The sequence below is a fragment of the Hylobates moloch genome, unplaced genomic scaffold, assembly GCF_009828535.3.
Source record: "Hylobates moloch isolate HMO894 unplaced genomic scaffold, HMol_V3 SCAFFOLD_15, whole genome shotgun sequence".
Lineage (NCBI taxonomy): Eukaryota > Metazoa > Chordata > Mammalia > Primates > Hylobatidae > Hylobates > Hylobates moloch.
This window is the reverse complement of record NW_026652290.1, coordinates 63,672,630-63,696,753: the sequence shown is the minus strand read 5'-3', so window position 1 is coordinate 63,696,753 and position 24,124 is coordinate 63,672,630. Positions and strand designations below refer to the sequence as shown.

Sequence of the window (24,124 nt, the reverse complement as noted above, 5' to 3'; positions counted from 1 at the left end):
TTTCTCCTAAACAGACATACCTATGACAAAGTGAATTTAGAAATTAGGCACAGCAAGAGATTAACAAGTATTAATAAAACAGAACAATTATAACAATATACTGTTCACAATTTCAGATTTTAGCAACCTCATCGTATGTTTTCTTTCCATATTCCAGATAAAGTTTAATTTATAAATTAGGCATAGCAAGAGATTAACAAGTATTAATAAAACAATTCTAACAATATACTGATCACAATTTCACAGATTTTAGCAACCTCATCATATGATTTTTTTTCTTTTCATATTAAGTTGAGAACTTTAAGGCATTTTACCGCTTCTCTTTGGCAAAGCCCAACTGTTATGATCACTACTCTTGCACTTTGGTGCCATTAAGTAAAATAAAGGTTTCTTGAATACAAGCAGTGCAATATTGCAAAGGTAACCAAAAGGGCTACTAAGTGACTAATGAACAAGTAGTGTATACACCATGGACATGCTGGACAAAGGGATGGTTTACAACCCAGGTGGGGACTGTGCCAGATTTTATCAGGCTACTCAGTCCAGTGGGCAATTTAAAACCTAAGAATTATTTTTGAAATTTTCTATGTAATATTTTCAGACCTTGCCTGTCTGCAGGTAACAAACTGCAGAAAGCAAAACTACACAGAAGGGAGACTACAGAAGTATTCTAAATCACATTCTTATTAAAACCATACAGTCAGTCCCTGAGCACTAGGCAGCAGCACTCTTGCTCGCCCTTTTCCCATCGCCCACTACTGAAGGGGAGCCCGACGCCTGGCAGCCGCCCTCTAGCACCATGTCACACAGCAGAGTCCCCACGATGCAGGAGAAGAGTCCGCAGGGCTCCTGGTAGAATTACACTTTAGCAATAATAGGAATGGGGGCAGTGTTCCAGCCTCAGTTTCTATTTCTACCAGTGACATGGAAAAAGTACTGCTAGATGCCCAGCATGAGTCTGGACAGAATATCTCCAAGAGTTCTCACTGTGATAGGATACCTCGCTCTCAGACATCAGAAGATACTAACAGAGCTGCTGAAACAGACAGCCATAGCATTGGAGAGAGAAACAGCTCTCGGGCTAGGCGCGGTGGCTCACGCCTGTAATACCAGCACTTTGGAAGACTAAGGTGGGCAGACTGCTTGAGGCCAGGAGTTCGAGACCATTCTGGCCAACGTGGCGAAACCATGTCTCTACTAAAAATATAAAAATTAGCTGGGTGCGGTAGTGTGCAAGCCTATAATCCCAACTACTTGGGAGGCTGAGGTTGCAGGGAGCCAAGATCACACCACCGCACTCCAGCCTGGACAACAGAGCAAGACTCAAAAATGAAAAAAGAAAAACAGCTCTCAGTCTGAGGAAGCTTATATTGAGAGAAGGAACGAAGTTGAAAGCATTTTGAAAAAAAACCTCAGACTGGACATGGGATTGGTTGAGTTAACCAGAAAACATTCCCCACCAAGGAGTTCCTCTCATAAGGGCTTGCTGTACATTAACGCATATAATTTTTACAACAATCCTATAAGGAAGGTACTGTTACTCTCTCCTGTTCACAGATTAAACACCCCACATGCATGGCCACTCTCAGCATGAGAAACACAAGCATCATGAAGAAAGCCGGCATATTCTCTGCAAAATTTCTGAAGGTTTTTCTTCCATCTCTGCTGTTCTCTCATTTCCTGGCCACTGGATTGGGAATGTCTATTAAAAGGTGGATGACAACTCCACCAGCACCTTTTCATGAAGATTTGGAATCTGGCAGTTCATTAGTGGGAATGTATTTGAGCTTGCACATAGTTAATTGAAGAGCTGTTATGATCCTTGCATGGCTGCAACACTTGTGTTTACTTGTTCTATAACTGCTGCATTCCTAATTAAGTAAAATCAAAGAATAGATACTAAAATCAGGCTAATCTATAATTATACTTAAGGGATCAATAGGCAAGTCAGACTGATTAATATCTACTGTAGGCCGGGTGCGGTGGCTCACGCCTATAATCCCAGCACTTTGGGAGGCCGAGGTGGGCGGATCACAAGGTCAGGAGATCGAGACCATCCTGGCTAACAGGGTGAAACCCGGGGTCTACTAAAAATACAAAAAATTAGCTGGGCGTGGTGGCGGGCGCCTGTAGTCCCAGCTACTCAGGAGGCTGAGGCAGGAGAATGGCGTGGACCCGGGAGGCAGAGCTGGCAGTGAGCCGAGATTGTGCCACTGAACTCCAGCCTGGGCGACCAAGTGAGACTCTATCTCAAAAATAAATAAATAAATAAATCTACTGTAAAAACTTGGTAGTAAATTTTCACTGGATATTAGATATAAATATCTGAATATAAACAATTTTACTAGTCTTGATGTATGTAGTACTTTAAAAATTATCTATCACCTTCAGTTAAAAAACTGTATTTCAAAAGAATGAATAACACTGATATTAAAATCACTACTTTACAGAGTTTGTCCAAAATAAATATTGTGGCCTTATATTACACTATTGTAGAAAATATTATTTAATTTAAACGAATGCAGGTTGTCTACTAAAGATTACACATAACTATGCTAATTTTTCTTAATAGAAGCCAAGATACAACTACAAACTCAGCTGTATCATTTATATACAAAACTATTCTTGCTTTTGCAGTATAAGGTCTTCAGCCTCTGATTATTAGGTAATCACCTTGGATGATGAGTGAGTTGCTCAGTATCTTTTTACTCTTCATCACTCTGCATTTCTGAATTTATTCCTATCCTTTGTCCTCAACTTTTGTGTGCTCTTAAAAATCAGCTTTATTCTAAGCAAATTTGTATCTACTTTAAAAGACTGGAAATGAAAAATCTTTGCCAAATCCACCAGATTACTGTATTTACATAAGGTTTAACATCAAATGTCATAAAAGCTTCTTGATGAAACCAGGACTGTTCCCCATTTGGACATTTTTTTCTTTCTACAGGATCCTTGTTAGAAAGGCTGCCTCCTTGATATACTGTATATACATGACTGTGCATTTGTTTCATCTTTCCATACTTAATTCAGTTGTTAAATAAACATTTTAATTTGTTTTTCAAAAAACAGCAAACACACCCACTACTTTTTCCATTCTGAAAAGATTTTTCTATGTCGAGATAAGAAAAATAAAATGTTATGGTAGACTATGGTAAATACCATGATAAAGATACAAAAGGGTGCTATGGAAGCATGAAAAGGAGGTTCCATCATTCTCCAGGGCCAAGGAGGTCTTTGGTTCAGAGTTTTCTTTTCTTCCCTAAATAAAAGGAATCAAAACACTTATTTTTGTGAACCAGAATTGCAAAGTCTGGCTGTAATCCCTTATTAGATGAATGACCCTATATAATACTTAACCTGTCTGAGCTTAATTGCTGGGTTGTAAAATGGAGATTACCTACCCCATACTATCTTTGAAGCACTTGCCTGGCAAACAGCATTCAGTTAAGTGTCAATTGCTGCTACTACAATAACAATAGCAGCAGCAGCAACAGCAGAAAATCAACTGGTCACCTAAATCCTATACCATAACATATTGCTAGTTCAAGTTCAATTTAAACAGACAAAAATATACAAACTCTGATTTACAAAAAAAAAATGAATTTTAGGGAATAATTTTCCACTGCACATAAATATCAAAAGAGAATTTATTTAAACCAAGAGCACAGTCAAAAATAAAAAAAAGTATGAATTTAGGGAAACAAGGAATGAAAGATGTTACAGGCAGAGGGAATAAAAAGTTCAAAAATTCACTATTTTAGATTATTTGGGAGACTGGCAAATGAAGTATAACAGAGTCAAATGTATGTAATGATAGAGTGTGAACTTCATCCTAACAATTTTGAAGAATAACTAATGAGCTTGTGGCATGGGGTGAAACCATGCATTGTGTCAATAAGAGAGATGAGCAGATCCAGAAAGATTGGAGAACAGGTGATAGAGCACAGCAAAGCATTCTAAATTAAGATGACAAAAATAACCAAACACATCACTGAACTACCTTCTGGAAAAACCCAATGTTTTTATTCAGCTGTCATTTTCTTAGTTTAGAATGCTTTGTCAGTAGCATATCAGTAAAAAATTGGTATTACAGTGATTGATAAGTTACTCAGGTAAAATGAATAGATTGAGAAAACCAGAGGTCTGAAGACAGAGCAGAATATGATCTTACTGAGGATAATAAGCACTTTGTTCACTTCCTCAATTGGCCCATTTCTGTTAAAATTATGTTAGTACAGAGATACCACTACTGTTCCATGTGAATACACTACTTAAAAACGCAGGCTGGCCTAATCCTAGATTTTTTTGCACATTCAAGGACATTTCTATTTCTCTGCATTCATTCCTAGTAACTAACTGCATAAGATGCTCTTTTCAATCCAATTTCTATTTGTCTTTCAATATAAAATTAAAATGTTTACTCAACTACTCTGTCCTAAACTTGCCATTTTATGGCTCTTAAGAGCCTTTTGGCCAGGTGCAGTGGCTTCATGCCTGTAATCTCAGCATTTTTGGAGGCTGAGGTGGGCAGATTGTTTGAGCCCAAGAGTTCAAGACCAGCCTGGGGAACATGTGAATCATGAAAGAATAATAAAGGGAAAAAAACTGTATAATGTTTGGCATGCATTAGTAGAACAAGTATAGCATTTTTTTTTTTTCTTTTTTTGAGACAGGTTCTCAATTTATCGCTGAGGCTGGAGTGCAATGGCACAATCATGGCTCACTGTAAGCTACCTCCCAGCCTCAAGTGATCCTCCCGATTCAGCCTCCCGAGCAGCTGAGACTGTAATTAGCTGAGACTGCCAGTCTGGCTAATTTCTACAATTTTTTGTAGCAACAGTGTTTCCCTATGTTGCCCTCAAACTGCTGGGCTCAAGTGAACATCCTTGAACTCCCAAAGTGCTGGGATTACAGATGGGACCCACACTATATGTGTAAGGCAATTTTTATTTGAAGACCACTAAATTATTATTTTCCAAGAAATTCTACTAAAAATGAAAGCTAGGAATATTTTTGATCAATGTACCAAAATACACATAGCCAAAAATAACAACAATACACTGGAAGAGAACCAGCTTGAATGTATTATAGTATAAACACTTATTTAACACTCTAACTCAACAGTTACTAACTGCCAAATCTACCTCTACTCTAGACCTCTCACCAAGCTCTAACCGCAACAGCCAACTGCCTGCAGGACCTGTCTACCTGGATGCCCCAATGACAACTCAAATACAACTTGATTATCTCCCCTGAAATTTGGCTTATTTGTATCTTAGGAATCAGCATTGGGAAAGTTTCTTTATTCTGTGACTCCATGTCTTCACATGTAAAATGGGGATAATAACAGCATCTATTGCAAAGAAATTCTGTGAGGATTAACGGGATTAAAGTTCTCAGAACAGTGCTTGCTAAATAAAAAATACTTTGGAAAGGCTAGCTAGTACAAAAGTCCCTAGTTAGCTACTACAGAAAATTCAAAAAATAAACAATTCATAAGTGGTGTGGTGTTCTGAGTATCATGATAAAATCTTGTACCATCCTGCTTAGGATATGAATCATCCCTTTGTCCAGCTTATCTGTGCTGCAGACACTACCCACTTATTGGTCACTTAGTAGCTCTCTTATTACATGGGCTGTCATAGTATTGCAATGCTTTTGTTCAAGTAACCCTTATTTGACTTAATAACGGCCCCAAGGGCAAGAATACTGAGCTTCATTTGTAATTTAAACTTTATCATAGGTATGTTATGCACAGCAAAAAGCAGTATATATAGGGTTCAGTACAATCTGAGGTTTCAGACATCTATTGTGGGGTCTTGCAACATTTCCCGAGGATAAGGGGTTCCACTGCATTACCTAAGAAAATGCCACAAAAGCTAGACATCTGAGACTCGATATAGATAATGATGAAAATGATCAATGTACTTATCGTCCACATATCTGCTCCCCAAAATCTACACTGTTTCCAGTTGAGTGATTACCACTTTCATACAGCTCAGTATATGTCAAAATAAATGGTAATTCACTGAACAACTAGATGAAAAGTTGCTCCATGAGACTGAGCTCCATGCAGCTGATTTTACCTTAATCATATAATTTCCATCAGAGTTTAATCTTAGTTTACCCTTAGTTTGTCTTTCACTTCTACAGTGAAAATAATAAAAATCACACTTGAAAAAGCATACCTTTTTTCAGCTCGTACTTTCTTCCCACAATGAGAACAAGTATACATGTTATCACCTTCCAAAGTGTCTTTTATAGTAACTTCATCAAGAGATTCCTGTGTATAAAACCACATTTAAAAGTTTCACATTATTGTTTATAGCATGCAAATATACAAAAGGTGGCAATTACAATTTTGACAGAATGTTCGCAAAAAAAAATTTTTTTTTAAGTGAATTCTTAAATTTTAGTAAAAAACTGTTTTTCCTCATATTAAGATATTCTATGAATCTTAGTAACTTTTTTGAAGGGTTAATTAAAAATTTAAATTTTGATTGGGCAAAAAAAAGCTTTATGGTTGACCTTTAATTCTTATTTGAATAGTACAGTAAGAAGAAAATACATAAAAACATGAAAAAAGTTCAAAAATATCAAGATGACAAACATAAACCCGCTATACACAAATAGTTAAAAGCATAAAGTAAAAAAATTATGTGCATTATTACTCACATAAATGTTCTTCATATCAGCCACTTGGCACCTCACAGTATAAAACTCTTCAGCAGTTTGACTAACATGTTCACAATCCTAATCAATAGACATAAAAAAATTAGTAAAAACTAGTAAATTATAATATAAATGAAAATATATTAAGATCTCCAAAAAGTAAAAACCAGGTATAAATACTTACCAAGGATACAACGTTGTTTGTAATTACACCTCCAAATAAACTTTTGACAGTATTTTTCTTCAATATAAAACAAACAAAAAACATGAAACTAGTTAAAATGCAGGCAAATTTGTTCAAATTTCAAAGAAACTTTTCAGTATTCTGATACTAACCAGTTCTGGAGACATTTCTTCGATTTTGGTAATCAGATCAGTGAAAAACTCTGTCATATCTTTCTGTTCCCCAGTATTCAGAGGCTGCTTATCCATGGTGTATGTTTTACAGAAAGGTCTAGGATTATATGCTTTGCATTCACTCTCCTGCAAATAAAAAGGGAACACTCTAAGTGTCAGATAAAAATAAGAAAATTATAGGTTCTTCAATGAATACTTAACAAAAAAGAACAGGTAGTAAATCTACAAAATTAGTTTTAAAATGGTCGCTTCTATTTCTTTCTGTTTAATTTTCATAGTATTTTTAATTTAATGGTCTTGGTGCTAGAAGATTCTCAGATTACCTAGGATATTTGTATTTTCAAGTCAAGAAATTTCTAGGAAGAAATCTGAGACTCAAATGACTCACAGCCGGGCACAGTGGCTCACGCCTGTAACCCCAGCACTTTGGGAGGCCGAAGCGGGCGGATTATGAGGTCAAGAGATTGAGACCATCCTGGCCAACATGGTAAAACCCCATCTCTAGTAAAAACACAAAAATTAGCCGGGTGCGGTTGCGCACGCCTGTAGTCCCAGCTACTCAGGAGGCAGAGGTTGCAGTGAGCCGAGATCGTGCCACTGCACTCCAGCCTGGCGACAGAGCGAGACTCCATCTCCAAAACAAAACAAAACAAAACAAAAAACACACTCACATCTATATTGCAAAGCATAAAATATACAACCTTTACAGGCTGAATAAACTTTCCCAGAGATTGAACTTTGTTGTTTTTTTTTTTTTTTTTGAGACGGAGTCTCGCTCTGTCACCCAGGCTGGAGTGCAGTGGTGCAATCTTGGCTCACTGCAAGCTCCGCCTCCCGGGTTCATGCCATTCTCCTGCCTCAGCCTCTCCGAGTAGCTGGGACTACAGGCACCCGCCACCACGCCCGGCTAATTTTTTTGTATTTTTAGTAGAGACAGGGTTTCACTGTGGTCTCGATCTCCTGACCTCGTGATCCGCCCGCCTCGGCCTCCCAAAGTGCTGGGATTACAAGTGTGAGCCACCGCACCCGGCCCGAACTTTGTTTTAATAGCTTTTAAAATAGTCATTTAAACCAGCAATTTTCTATTTGCCAATTCAAATGGCACTTCCAGCTCTGTTAAAAGGAGATTAAAGGCCAGGTGTGGTGGCTCATGCCTGTAATCCCAGCACTTTGGGAGGGTAGGGTGAGTTGATTGCTTGAGCCCAGGAGTCCAACACCAGCTTGGGGAACACAGTGAGACTCTGTCTCTACAAAAAATAAAGAAGATAGCCAGGCATGGTGGTACATGCCTGTGGTCACAGGCAGTGGGGCGGTGTCAAGGTTGCCATGAGACGAGATGGTGCCACTGAACTCTAGCCTGGGTGACAGAGTAAGACCCTGCCTCAAAAAATAAAAATAGTCAAAAATACAGAAAAAAGTATGACACAATCTCTGTCCTCAAGATTTAACAGGTGAGAAAAGTAACATACATACAAGGTAGAAACAACAAAGAGGCATGGTGACTTGGAATACTCCGGTTAATCTGCGGAATAGATGGTCTCTTACAGAGGTAGAAACCAAGCTGACTCTTGAAAAATGAACATCAGAAGAAAATGGAGAAAAGTGACATAGGTAGGAAACAATGGCATAAATAAACCCACAAGCAATGAAGCAGCAGGGTGATGGGCTCCAAATGGAGAGAGATAAGAGGTTGAAGGGTAGAGGCAAAAAACCCAGAGGGTGTGTGCCATGGTGATGAGCTTGAATACCATTCTGTTCATAATGAAGGAGCACTCAAGAGTTTTAAGCAGGGGAAGAATATTAAAAGATTTACTATCTTTTTAAAAGATTGATCACTTTTATAGTTTTAGGCATTGTAATTAAGGGACACAAAGATAAATCAGCTAGAAAGCTGCAAGCATAAAAGGGGAAGACCTTGTGACGGAAAAAGGATGAGACACAACAGATTCTTCAAAGGACAAATTAACAGGAGGTAACTGACATACAGCTCTGGGCACGGTGGCTCACGCCTGTAATCCCAACACTTTGGGAGGCTGAGGCAGGCAGATCACTTGAGATCAGGAGTTCGAGACCACCCTGTCCAACATGGTGAAAGCTGTCTCTACTAAAAATACAAAATTTAGCCAGGCGTGGTGGTGTGCGCCTGTAGTCCCAGCTACTTGGAAGGTTGAGGGAGGAGAATCACTTGAACCTGGGAGGTGGAGGTTGCAGTGAATTGAGATCACACCACTGCACTCCAGCCTGAGTAACAGAGCAAGACTCTGTCTCAAAATAAATAAATACATAAATAAATAAATAAATAAATAAATAAATAAATAAATAAAATAAAATAAAATAAAAAGTAAGAAAAAGAAAGGTACATAGTTATGACAAAGCCAGTTCAAACGAGCTCCATTTAACGTTTTTAGGTTTTGTCACAGGGTACACCTAATTGTTTCCCTCCATATTTCTTTTTTTTTTTTTTGAGACACAGTCTCACCCTGTCACCTAGACTCGAGTGCAGTAGTGAGATCCCACCTTGCTGCAACCTCTGCCTCCTGGGCTCAAGGGATCCTCCCTTTTCAGCTTCCCAAGCAGCTGGGACTACAGGCATGCACCACCATGCCTGGCTAATTTTTTTTCAGTAGAAACGGGGTTTCACCATGTTGCCCAGGCTGGTCTCAAGCTCTCAAACTCAAGCCATCCATCCACCCTGGCCTCCCCAAATGCTATAATTACAGGCATAAGCCACAGTGCCTGGCCCTAGCCTCCATGATTCTTAAACATACCATTAAATATGTAAACATTTTCTGAAGCTCCAGAAGAGTGGTCTTGTGCTTCATATCCTCTGAATACTGAAAATCAAGAGAAAACACCATTAAAAACACAGACATGATGGTAGTAAATTAGGCATTCTAGCAAAGAAAGTCTTGCAATGTACACTGTATCTGTTTTCATTCTTTTGGCTATATAAAAGAAAAACACTGACACATTCAATTCTTTAGTAATGATAGCATTAAAAATTGTAATACTTTGTTACATAAATACAGCTATTACTATCCTATAAGGAAACCGAAGAGAGATTTTTAAAAATCACTTTCTAGGTTAACACTTATTTGGTACAATGCTGATGATTTCCAAGAATGCAAGAATGAAAAACACTTCAGGTGCAATCAAAGTTGTCTTCCACAAGTAAACCTACACATTAAAAAAAATACATTTGAAATATTAACCAATGACATCTCATCATCATTTATTCTTATCTTTACTCTTTCTGGAACAGTATATTCTTCACACTGAAGAGGAATACCAGCCAGGATCTTTGAAAATTGTCTAAATATTCAACTATCAATAAGTTAAATTCAGGAATCTGGCTAGACTCACACATTAGAGACTTAGTATTGAACACCACGCCTTATAGGAAAGATCCATATTCATGCAAGGTACTTATTACACATATTCTACCTCACTCAAGTATTATAATAAATCTATAAAGTAGGTACTATCCTTATTGCAAATTATTGCCTCTCATAACTTCTAAAGTCTTGTGGAATAATAGGCATCCACAAGCTAAGAGTATACATTAGTTACTTTTGCCAGCTTTATGGAAGTAAGACTGCAAGTAATATGGCTCTGCTGTTTAGCAGCTTATAATCAAATTGAAGTCAAGATATGGACTAAAACAGAGATCTGTTCAGCATATAATTACTATAAAATTATATATTAAATTCAACAGGAATTGAACAAAGGGAATCAACAAAATTGGCAAAATAATTCCAGTGTACTCCTGTTATATGAGAGGCTTAATATTCCATATTATGAAAAACATCACACAAAATGAAATTTTCCAGCACATCAAAGTATTGATTCAGAATACAAAAAAGTTCAGGAATAAAGACCTGGATTTATATTTTTATTATTAGAGAATAAAGTATGAGTTGGCTAAAGAAAAGAGCTGCCTAAATTTATTGAAGTCAAGCAACAACGAGGGAATTTTACTTAATGTGCAATTTTTAAATAAATACATAGACTGCATCTATATGTATTTACTACTTAAAAAATTGTGTTCACATCCATTAGGATGGCTATTATTAAAACAAACAGAAAATGTCAAGTGTTAGCAAGGACGTCGAGAAATTAAACCCTTGTGCATGCAAAACGGTGTAAGCCCTGTGGAAAAGGTAAGGCTATTCCTCAAAAAATTAAACACAGAATTCCCATATGATCCAACAATTCCACTTCTGGGTATACACCAAAAATTAGTAAAAGCAGGAACTCAAACATGTTTATACACCCATGTCCATAACAGCATTATTTAGAACAGCCAAAAAATGAAAGCAACCCAAGTATCCGCTGACAAGAATAAACAAAATGTGGTAAATACAATAAATTGTAATTCAGCCTTAAAAAGGAAAGAACTTCTGACACATACAACAGCATGGATAACCCTTGAAGATATCCGAAGTGAAATAAGCCACTCACAGCCAGTCACAAAAAGACAAATCTGACTCCACTTATATGAGGTACCTGAAACAGTTGAATTCATAGAGATGGAAAGTAGAATAGTGGTTGTAAGGGGTGTTGGGAGGGAGAACGGAGAGTTAAGTGTTTAACAAGTTTCTGTTGGGAAGGTGAAAAAGTTCGAGATGGAATGGTGGTGATGGCTGCAAAATAATGTGAATGTATTTAATCCCATGAACTGTATATATGCATAAATGGTTAAACTGATGAATTTAATGTTGTATATATTTTACCACAATTAGAATATATGTAGCTTTCTTTAAACTTTCTGTGAGCATCAGAAAAGGGAACAATATAATTAACTGAAGTGTTCATCTTAAGAATAAAGTGCCCACTTGACTACAGTACTTGCCAGAATCATATCAAATTCTGTTAAGAATTTTCGGCTGGGCGTAGTGGCTCACATCTGTAATCCCAGCACTTTGGGAGGCGGAGGCGGGTGGATCACGAGGTCAGGAGTTTGAAACCAGCCTGGCCAAGATGGTTAAACCTTGTCTCTGCTAAAAATACAAAAATTAGCCAGGTGCCTGTAATCCCAGCTACTCGGCAGGCTGAGGCAGGAGAACTGCCTGAACCCAGGAGGCAGAGGTTGCAGTGAGCTGAGATCGCGCCACTGCACTCTAGCTTGGGTGACAAAGCAAGACTTCGTCAAAAAAAAATTAAAAAAATAAAAATTTACATGTACATAGGTCTACTTTTTTTTTTTTTTTTTTTTTTTTTTTACTGTTTACTCTTATTTCAGGTTCAGGGGTACGTATGCAGGTTTGTTATATAGGTAAACCATGTGTCACGGAAGTTTGGTATATAGATTGTTCTATCACCCAGGTAATAATAGTACCAATAGGTAGTTTTTCAATCCTGTTCCTCTTCCCACACTCCACCCTCAGGTAGGACACAATGTCCATTGTTCCTGTGTGTCCATATGTACTCAATATTTAGCTCCCACTTATAAGTGGTTACATACGGTATTTGGTTCCCTGTTGCTGTGTTAGTTCACTTAGGATAATGGCCTCCAGCTCCATACATGTTTTTGCAAAAGACATGGTCTTGTTCTTTTTTATGGCTGCATAGTGTTCTATGCTGTATATGTACCACATTTTCTTTATCTAGTCCACTGTTGATGGGCATGTAGGTTGATTCCACGTTTTTGCTACCGTGAACAGTGCTGTGGTAAACATGTGCGTGGATGTGTCTTTATGGTAGGATGATTTATATTCCTTTGGGTATATACCCAATGGGATAGCTGAGCCGAATAGTAATTGTTTAAAGTTCTTTCAGAAATTGCCAAGCTGCTTCTCACAATGGCTGAACTAATTTATATTTCCCCCAGCAGTGTATATGCATTCCCTTTTCTTTGCAACATTGCCAGCACCTGTTATTTTTTGACTTTTTATTAACAGCTATTCTGACTGGTTTGAGATGGTATCTCACTGTGGTTTAGTTTTGTATTTCTCTAATGATGAGTAATACTAAGCATTTTTTCATATGCTTATTGGCCGCATGTATGTCTTCTTTTGAAAAGTCTCTGTTCATGTCCTTTGTCCACTTTTTTTTTTTTTTTTTTACATAGAGTCTCGCTCTGTCACCCAGAGTGAAATGCTGTGGCACAAACTCGGCTCACTGCAACCTCCGCCTCCTGGGTTCAAACGATTCTCCTGGCCCAGCGTCCTGAGTAGCTGGGACTACAGGCATGCATCACCACATATGGCTTTTTTTTTTTTTTTTTTTTTTTGGAGAGAAGTCTCCCTCTTGTCCCCAAAGTTTGAGTGCAATGGCTCGATCTCAGCTCACTGCAACCTCTGCCTCCTGGGTTCAAACAGTTCTCCTGCCTCTGCCTCCCAAGTAGCTGGGATTAAGTCACCTGCCACCATGCCTGGCTAATTTTCATATTTTTTAGTAGAGACATGGTTTCACTATGTTGGCCAGGCTGGTCTCAAACTCCTGACCTCAGGTGATCCGCCCGCCTCGGCCTTCCAAAGTGCTGGGATTACAGGCGTGAGCTACTGCACCTGGCCAAAGGCTTTTTTTTTTCTTTTTGAGACAAAGTCTCGCTCTGTCACCTAGGCTGCAGTGCACTGGCGCCATCATGGCTCACTGCAACCTCCGCCTCCTGGGTTCAAGGGATTCTCCTGCCTCAGCCTCCCAAATAGCTGGGATTAGAGGCAGCCGCCACCACACCCAGCTAATTTTTTTGTATTTTTAGTAGAGACGGGGTTTCACCATGTTGGCCAGCATGGTCTTGATCTCCTAACCTCGTGATCCGCCAACCTCTGCCTCCGAAAGTGCTGGGATTACAGGCGTGAGCCACCACAACCCACGCGCAGCTAATTTTTGTATATTTGGTACAGATACGGTTTCACCATACTGGCCAAGCTGCTTTGTCCACTTTTTAATGGGGTTGTTTCTGCTTGTAAATTTAGTTTTTAACTAAAAATACCGTTTATGAGATCTACTCATAATCAGCACATCTGAGTGTTCCTTCTGTTTCTACTAATTCCTAGAAGTGTTAATAGCTTTAAAGGTGGTTATCAATATGAAGAAGAAAAACCAAGAAACATGACCAAGTTGCCAGCTAGAAAGAAAACCACTGAAAACATGCTTCTTCAATAACAACTGCTTTTATAAGACTACGCAGATGGGTATACCAAATTTATTCAGAAATATTTCCATAAGCTAAATGAACTAATCATTCAACTACTTTTAGTCATAATGTACAGAGACAAATTTTCAAATATCAATAACTAAAGCCAAAAAACCCAGAACCACTTGGGTAAACTATAAACTGGAGATTTTAAAGAGTATCTTAAACATAATAAAGAATTCAGAGAAAGTATATAAAGCACCGCAATACTTAATAGGGAAAAAGAAATCAAGACAAAAGATAACATGGTGAGGCCAGGCTTGGTAGCTTTACACCAATAATCCCAGTACTTTGGAAGGCCAAGGTAGAAGCATCTCGTAAGCCCAGAATTTGAGACCAGCCTGGGCAACACAGTGAGACCCTGTCTCTACAAAAAGTAAAAGTAAAAAACTTAGCTAGGCATGGTGGCATATGCCTGTAGTCCCAGTTACTCAGGAGGCTGAGGTGGGAGGATCACTTGAGCCCAGAAGGTCAACACTGCAGTGAGCTGTGCTCACGCCACTGCACTCCAGTCAGGGTGACAGACACTGAGGCCTGCCTCAAAAAAATAAAAATAAAAAAATCCAAGAGCAAGTATAAGGGAAGTTCATCAAAAAACTCTAAAAGCAGTACGAAAGGCAAACTAAAAAATAGCCCATGGTTGGCCGGGCATGGAGGCTCACACCTGTAATCCCAGCACTTTGGGAAGCTGAAATGGGAGGATTGCTTGAGGCCAGGAGTTGGGAGACCAGCCTGGTCAACACAGAGAGACCCCATCTCTATTTACTATTTTAAAAAACAAACAAAAATAGCCCACGGTAAAAAAGAATGAAAACTAGAGAGTGAATAAAAATAACATGAAGCAGAGCTTACACAAACAAATTAGGTCCACAATCCAATTCACTTTGGGATAAATATAAAAGAAACAAGCTCAGTGATTCTGGTAATACTTCTCTACTTGGATTCAGGGTTTCCTTATTTTCTCTGTAATAAAAATATGTATTTATTTATTTTTTTTTTATTCTCGTATGTTCTCCCAGCGAATGTGTTTTTACTGACAACATGATATTCATTGTATACACTGAGCATGTATATTCCATAGCTGTGTATTCCTTTGAGAACTAAATTGTACTACAGCATTAGGAGTAATCTACTAAAATGTAAAACTATGTAAAATACAACACATTAGCTAGTTACTGTAATCAAATTTACTCTTATTTATTCACAAATTATTTTTTCAAACAATACTTACTACATTGAAATAAAAATTTATCAACAAATATTAAAATCTGGTTTATAATTTTGATTTTTAAAGTGAGGAAAATTCTACCTTGGCAGTGAAGACAGCTTGTCTTGCCTCAGGTATCATATAAAGTTGCTGAATAGTAGAAGCTAAGTAACAAGTAGCTCCAAGGTTAGTAAGGCCAACAAATCTACATTCAGCACGGACATCTTCATGAGGCCAGTAATCCCATTTATAAGGTGCATGGGCTGCTGAAGAAAGAGGGAGGAAAAGATCCCCCCCAAACAAACTATGAAACATAATGTACTTTGCTTACATTAACAGCCTCTACCTCCATTAGTTACCTCATTATTATATATAGAACATTATACAGAATTTTTTAAATAAAAAAAGAATACACATGAAAACTAATTTATTATCTAAAAATTCAAGACTTTTAAAACTTGATTTTACTTGGCCCCAAATTACTTTTACAAAAAAAGCCAAAGTATTTAAAATGCATATAAAAAGGTCCTTCACATCAATGTTTACTTTTTAACTTTAATAACACCCTACCAATAATCATTTATAATGTTAAAGTGTGTGAAGAACAGATTCTTTTGTTAAACAGTGCCCTCAAAATCTTATTACTGAATTCAAAATTTATAAAGATTAAAGGAAAAAAAGAATGCTTACACTGCATGTGTTGTGCCATAACCCAGTTGTGTATTAGCCTGTAGTTCTCAACAGACCCCTTTACCATCTCTACTAACAAATCGTAAGCAGCAGCTCTTGAAGAATGTGATTTGCACTTTGGCTGTTGTCGGTCCTTTAGACTTGGCAACAAAAACAGGAGATTGAAGATATCTCTCAAAAATTCCTGTGGAGTAAATGGAAACATGTTATCTAAACTGAGATATTAATTACATTCAAAATATAGTTAACATATAAACAGGATGACAGGCTACAATTAAGCCACTCAAAAACGTATAGCAGCATGATATACCATCATCTGAAAGTCCTATGTTCATTTCTCTTACAGAAAACGAAGGCAGCGATCATCTTTTACTCTTCTCTCCTTTTTGATACATAATAAGCTCATTCTTAGACTCTTCACGTACAATGTTGTTATTTTCTATTCCATTAAGTGATGTAAAGTTTTTGTTAAGGCCTCATTACTCCCTTGACAAGTCTGACTGGTGCTTCTGCATTAACTTTCCCCTTACTTTATTCTACTAATAAATAATAGCAACAATAACAGTGGCAAAATCAACAGTTTATTTATACTGTTGAAAGGTAGGACTATTGTACTTTTTCCAAAATTTAGTCTGAGAAAGTAGGTGCTGGGTTATCTTTTCCACTTGTTCTTTTCTAATTGGTCCTTTGTTATTTTACCAAGTTATCACCCTCACACATCCCAAATAGTACTATGGTACATTGTTCTGCAGTATAAAACTCCTGGAGTACTGTGCAGAAAAGAGAGAGCACAGTAAGACTGAGACTCTTGATACCCACAGAAAGGCTGACCTTTGCCTACAGTCTGCAAACGTCACTGGTAAGTGAACAGCTCCCTACATTGATACAAAACTCTCTTAAGTGAAAACAGCGGCTCACTGTGCCTAACGGGTTTATGCTAAAGACCTGTTTTCCTTTCAGGAGCCTGGAGTTTGGGCAGAACTCCAGTTATGAACTATGGTCAGTTATCCAGTCACTATGTGCCTACATGAGCCACCCTGTGATAAAACCAAGGATTCCTAGGCTCAAGAGAACGTTCTTAGTAGACAATACATCACATGCATTGTTATGCTCACTGAGGACATCTTGTGGAACTCCAATGGAAGACAACTCTTGGAAAGTTGCGACTGGCTTCCTCCAGACTTCGCCTTTACACCTTTTTATTTTCATGATTTTGCTTTGTATCATTTTGCTGTAATAAATCTTAGCCATAAGTATGACTATATGCTGAGTTCTGTGAGTTAGTGAATCAACAAACCTGGGGGTGGTCAGGGAAACTCTTGAAAGACGTACCAAAAAAAGAAATTTTTGAAATATTTTTCCATAATGACCTCACCTCTTTCATCTATTGTTAAAGAATGTGTAATTCATAGTTCTTAGAAAAGAAAAGTAAGTTTAGCTAGGAAATATGGAAAGTGGTTAGGAGTTTTGTTTTTTTTTTTTTTTTTGAGACAATTCTCACTGTCACCTGGGATGGAATGCAGTGGCGCAATCTTGGCTCACTGCAACCACCGCCGCGCCGAGGTTCGAGCAATTCTCCTGCCTCAGCCTCCTGAGTAGCTGGGATTACAGGCACTTGCCACTACGCCCAGCTAATTTTTTTGTAGGTTTTTTTGTTTGTTTGAGACGGAGTCTCACTCTGTCACCCAGGCTGGAGTGCAGTGGCGTGATCTCGGCTCACCCCAAGCTTCGCCTCGCCTCAGCCTCCCAATTAGTTGGGACTACAGGTGCCCACCACCACACCCGGTCTTAATTTTTTGCATTTTTTAGCAGAGATGGGGTTTCACCGGGTTAGCCAGGATGGTCTCCTGACTTCATGATCCATCCGCCTGCCTAGGCCTCCCAAAGTGCTGGGATTACAGGCGTGAGCCACCGTGCCCAGTTAATTTTTTGTATTTTTAGTAGAGATGGGGTTTCACGAAGTTAGCCAGGCTGGTCTCGACCTCCTGACCTCGTGATTCGCCCACCTCGGCCTCCCAAAGTGCTGGGATTACAGGGTGAGCCACTGCGCCTGGCAAAGGGCTTATTTTTATAAGCCTTTATATTTCACAGAAAGAACCTACTCATATACTTCACAGAAAGAAGAACCTACTCAAACTATGACCTGACGGAATATTAAAAATAGTTTTTGGTGATTGATATGGTTTGGGTATTTGACCAATAAAAGAATTATTGTCTTAGTTTGTTTAGGCTGCTGTAATAAAATATTGCAAACTGGGCCGGGTGCTGTGGCTCACGTCTGTAATCCTATTTCACCACATTTAATGGTGAAATGTGCTCCCCAATGTTGGAGGTGAGGTCTAGTGAGAGGTGTTCAAGTCATCAGGGTGTATCCCTGAAGAGCTTGGTTCCTACCACACAGGAATGAGTGAGTTCTCACTCTGAGTTCATGCAAGAGGTGTTATTAAAAAAAAAAAAAAAAAAAGTTTCGCACCTCCCACCTCCCTTTCTCGCCATGTGACACAGCTGTTCTCTCATGGCCTTCTGCCATGAGTAAAAGGCTCCTGAGGCCTCAACAAATAAACCTCTTTTTTTTACACCCAGCATCAGGTATTCCCTTATAACACCGCAAGATGGACTAATACAGCAATAGATCATAGTGTAATTTTTGACTTATAATTCAGAAGAAATTCAACTTAAAAAGTTATCAAAAACTTCCATGTGCACTAAAAACATTATGTAAATAAGGTTTTTCAGAATTCACATATATAAAAATAGAAAATAGGAAGAGAGAATTAATGAACACTATCATTCTAGCTTAAAATTCACCTACAACTATATTAATAAGGCCCATCCTTCTCACTGATGCATATTTTCAGTAAAATTTCATGTTTTAATGTTTCTTACTAGTTTGGCAAAACAAAGTATATTTGTGCTCCTTTAATTGCCATGTCCTAATAACAAATGTAATGTAATAACTAAATATAGAAGAAATTTAAGACAATATCATATACACAGGAAAATTTTTATTAACATATATATTTTGTTGTAGAGAAGTGTGATAGGCAAATAATAAAAGATGTTCAAAGATACTAATAAATACATTACAATTACATTCTGTGGGGGAATCAAGTGGAAATACTGTGGAGGAATTAGTAAAAAATTTAGCTAAGTAAAATTTCAGAAAGGAGAGCTTGGAGACGATCTTACTCCATCACCCAGGCTAGCGTACAGTGGTGGGATCATGGCTCACTGCAGCCTCGATCTCCCAGGCTCAGTCAATCCTCCCAGCTCAGCTTCCTGAGTAGCTTGGACTATAGAGGCTCACCACACCTGGCTTTTTTGTTGTTGTTGTTGTTTTAAATAGAGACGGGGTTTCACCAGGTTGCCCAGGCTGGTCTCCAACTCCTGGGCTCAAGCAATCCTTTTGCCTCAACCTCACAAGGTGCTGGGATTATAGCTGAGAGTTTATATATTTTAAGAGAGATGAATAAAAGTTGCTACAGCACTTACATTTCATTAATCTAAAAGAGGACCATAATTTTGTCTTTGAAAACACCAATTTCAATAATTTCTCGAATGTATATTGTCTACAAAGACTTAAAATTCAAAAATTTACAAATTTAAAAAATCTGTGAGGAGACACCTAGGTTTTTCAAGATTCTTTAAGAAATATGTAAACAATAAAAGTTTAAAGACTAGTGCACTCTGCTGGCTTTCAATCCATTACCAGATTTATTATGTTAATGCACATCCATGACATTATTTGATCAAAACCTTAAAAGGCTCCTGTTTTTACAATTATCTACTGATACATGATAATTATATATATTAATGGAATATATTCTATTTTGACACAAATACAATGTGTAATGACGAAATCAGGGTATTTGGAATACCTATCATTTCAAGCATTTATCATTTCTTTTATTGGGAATATTTCAAATCCTCCCTTTTAGCTATTTTGAAATACACAAAAAAAATTTTTAACAAGTCTTCCTACTGTGCTACTGAGCACTAGAATTTATTACTCCCAAGTGTATGTTTGTATTCATTAGCCAATCTCTCTTCATCCCATCCCTTCCCAGCCTAAAATTACAAAAGTAATTGCCATGGCCTAAAAGTTTTTGTCACTCTGAAATTTGTATGTTGAAACCTAACCACCAATGTGATGGTATTAGAAGGTGGGACATTTGGAAGGTTATTAAGTCATGAGGACTCTGCCCTTATGAAAGAAGCAGTAGAAAGACCTCCTACGCCTCCCATCATCTAAGGGCTCCATGAGAAGGTGCCATCCGTGAATCAAAAAGTAGGCCTTCACAAGACACCATGAATCTGCCAGAGTTTTGATCTTGTACTACTCCCAGCCTCCAGAATTGTGAAAAGTAAATTTCTGTTGTTATAAGCTACCCAGTATACAATATTTTATTTATTTTTGAGACAGACTCTTGCTTTGTTGCCAGGCTGGAGTGCGGTGGCACGATCTCGGCTCACTGTGGCCTCCACCTCCCTGGTTCAAGGGATTCTCGTGCCTCAGCCTCCCAAGTAGCTGTGACTACAGGTACGCACCACCATGCCTGGCTAATTTTTGTATTTTTAGTAGAGACCGGGTTTCACCACATTGGCCAGGCTGGTCTGAAACTCCTGAGCTCAAGTAATCCAGCTGACTTGGCCTCCCAATGTGCTGGGATTACAGACGTGAGCCACTGCACCTGGCCCGGTTTACAATATTTTATTACAGCAGCCTGAACAGACTAAGACAATAATGCTTTTATGTTATATATAAAAATAATTTCCTGTGCCCACAATAGATGGCCACCAAGTTTCTCCTATACTTCCTAAAACATAGGCTAAACTGAACCAACCAATTTTCTGCATGAAACCAGTGCTTTCCTATGACTTAATTTTTATTAATATTCTTTCCTATGACTTAAATGTTTCCCTTACTTTTCTACAAAAGATGACCATTAAAAAAGCTGTATCTGGCCAGCCGTGGTGGCTCATGCCTGTAATCCCAGCACATTGGAAGGCTAAGGCGGGCGGATCACCTGAGGTTGGGAATTCGAGACCAGCATGGCCAACATGGTGAAAACCTGCCTCTACAAAAAAAAAAAAAAAAACACATACACACACAACAACAACAAAAACAACAACAACAAATTAGCTGGGTGTGGTGACACACGCCTGTAATCCCAGTTACTCAGGAGGCTGAGGCAGGGGAATCACTTGAACCTGGAAGGCAGAGGTTGCAGTGGACCGAGATCGCACCACCGCACTCCAACCTGGGCGAAGCTTTATCTTCTTCAAAGCCTTTCCTAATCATGTCAATGCAATCTGATCTTCTAAATCTCTGATGATATCTCTTTTTAATAACTATTATTTATTTCCATGAAGTATAAATATCATGAGCAGCCATAATTTGTAAAGGTACACGTAAATTTTGCATAAGACAAATGTACTGTTTGACTGTCAGTTCTAAGAATCAGGTCTGAGTTGCAATCATCCATTTGCTCAACATAGTTTTTAGACACTATGCAAGGCAATAGAGATAGGAATGATACTCATAGTTTAAAAGGAGAAGGAAGGAGGAATGGAAAAGGAGGAAAAAAGGAAGAAAAAGGAAGGGAGGAGGAGAAAGAAAAAGGAAGAATGAAGATTAGCACCATTGGAAAGGTAAAAGGAAGAAAGAGGAGAAAGGAGGGGAAGAAGGGGGAAGGAGGAGGAAGCAGTAGTAGTGATAGTGGTAGTGTTGCTGATGACAGGTTATTATGCAGCTGCAAAGTGTAAAATATTTATCATGTTTCTTTATAGAAAAAATTTACCAAATCCTGCATGAAATTAAGTTCTAGAAGTATTTTTTCTAAATACTTAAGGAAAAAAGTAAAAATCATTAGAGTAGAAGAGATTTTAAATATCTTGGAGTTAAGGCATATTTTCCTTAATATTACAACAAAACCAACTGCCTTCAATACCTCTACTCCGATATCTAATTGACATTTCAAATTTAACATTTCCAAAACAGAACTCTTGGTTTTACCGCCCATTACCCTCTCCCATTTCTGAGTTTTCCTTTTCTTAAAAATTGGCATTATCATTCCCTTAGCTTCTCAGGCTTAAAATTCAGGAGCCATTCTTGTCCGGGCACAGTGGCTCACGCCTATAATCCCAGCACTTTGGGAGGCCAAGGCGGGCGGATCACGAGGTCAGGAGATCAAGACCATCCTGGCTAACACGGTGAAACCCTGTCTCTACTAAAAATACAAAAAATTAGCCGGGCGTGGTGGCGGGCGCCTGTAGTCCCAGCTACTTGGGAGGCTGAGGCGGGAGAATGGCGTGAACCTGGGAGGCAGAGCTTGCAATGAGCCAAGATTGCGCCACTGCACTCCAGCCTGGGTGACAGAGGGAGACCCCAACTCAAAAAAAAAAAAAAAAAAAAAAAAAAAAATTAGGAGTCACTCTTTATTAACCTCTCTCAAATCCAACATATCTATCCAAATCTGAGACCTGTAAGCTCTACCTTCATTAAATATTCCACGTCAAAGCACTTTTCACCATTGTCCCTCTCTGGAACCACTGAAAAACTTCCTAACCGGATCCCTTGACTCATACATTTGCCCTTTGAGTTTGCCCATAGACTAATTTTCCAACTAGAGTATGAGTAAACCCTTTAAAATCTTAATTCAGATCACACCTCTCCTGTATGAAAGCTTCTGAAGTCTTCCCTTAACACCGAAACCAAGGGGAAATTATAATTTGACTACATGAACATGAACACCTTTTCAATCAAGAATGCTAAAAATAACTAACTTAACATTACTCTGAATGTTTGAGAAAAAATTTGGTGAAGAAATGGAAAGAGTCAAACTTCTAAAACAGGAAGTAATAGAATTACTTGCAGATGATTGTGACATGAGTCTGCTTGGGGAAAATAAAAGAAAAACAAGAATCACTTGCAGATAATAAACCAAAAACAAATGAAGAACCAAAGAACACTAACAGCTAAAGATAACTGAAAACAGTCTACCAACAATAAGTCAATTTCAGATGGCCTGCAACAATTGTATACACAAATTCTTACTATACATAAATGACCAGTTAAAAAACATAAGCAATGATTCCATATCAACAAAAAGGACAAAACTCTTAGGAATAAACCTACTAAGAAATACTTAAAACCTAAATTTTGTAGGAAAAAAAATCTTTAAAATAAAAAACATAAAACGATTGGCTTTGCATAAATACAACAAATCATACTCTTTCACAGGCAAATTGAGTATCATAAAGTTAATTCTGCATCAATCTGGAAATACAATACAATCTCAACCAAAAAAGTAACACAATTTTATTTTTTTAAAGAACTAGATGAACTGATTCTAAAGTTTATGTGGAAAAATAAACAGCCAGGAAAATACTGAAAAGAAATAATAATGAAAATGGACTACCTCAATCAGGCGTGGTGGCTCATGCTTGTAATCCCAGCACTTTGGGAGGCCGAGGCAGGAGGATCACCTGAGGTCAGGAGTTTGAGACCAGCCTGACCAACATGGTGAAACCCTTCTCTGTCAAAGATACAAAAATTAGCTGGGCGTGGTGGCGGGTGCCTGTAGTCCCAGCTACTCAGCAGGCTGAGGCAGGAGAATTGCTTGAACCTGGGAGGCAGAGGTTACAGTGAGCCACTGCACCACTGCACTCCAGCCTGGGTGACAGAGTGAGACACTGTCCCAAAAAACAAAGGGACTATCTCCACAGGATATTAACTTAAATCTACATAATTAAGATATGATATTGGTGAATGAACAAACAAATCAATAAGATGAAACAGAAAGTCCAGAAATACATATGGTAGTTTATTTGAAAAAGGAAGCATTTGTAATCAGTAGATAAAAAATAAATTGGTTAATTATTAGGATAACTGGGTACATATCTGAAAAAGTTATCCATTTCATTCCTTTCACCTAAATAATTTCCTGATAGAAAAATGTAAAATATTAAGTTATGAAAGCATGAAAAAACAGGGAGTTTTTAAAGTATAACACAACATCTAGTAGCTGTAAAAGATCAATAAACCTGACTACATG

At 38.1% G+C, this 24,124-nt stretch overlaps 1 protein-coding gene and 1 pseudogene across 3 annotated transcripts in view; one reads left to right on the top strand and one right to left on the bottom strand.

The window, feature by feature from the left end:
• Positions 1-24,124, bottom strand: part of USP34 (ubiquitin specific peptidase 34) — a 297,846-nt gene that overhangs the window by 63,049 nt on the left and 210,673 nt on the right. For all 3 annotated transcript variants that reach the window (XM_032176545.2, XM_032176542.2, XM_032176541.2), the window contains exons 42-48: positions 16,068-16,251; positions 15,480-15,640; positions 9,798-9,863; positions 7,009-7,155; positions 6,857-6,913; positions 6,676-6,753; positions 6,189-6,283 (exon numbers count right to left, since the gene is read on the bottom strand). In XM_032176545.2, coding sequence (XP_032032436.1) covers positions 6,189-6,283; positions 6,676-6,753; positions 6,857-6,913; positions 7,009-7,155; positions 9,798-9,863; positions 15,480-15,640; positions 16,068-16,251 — 788 coding nt within the window. The remainder of the gene's footprint in view (positions 1-6,188; positions 6,284-6,675; positions 6,754-6,856; positions 6,914-7,008; positions 7,156-9,797; positions 9,864-15,479; positions 15,641-16,067; positions 16,252-24,124) is intronic.
• LOC116482968 (BCL2/adenovirus E1B 19 kDa protein-interacting protein 3-like) lies at positions 800-5,256 on the top strand (annotated as a pseudogene).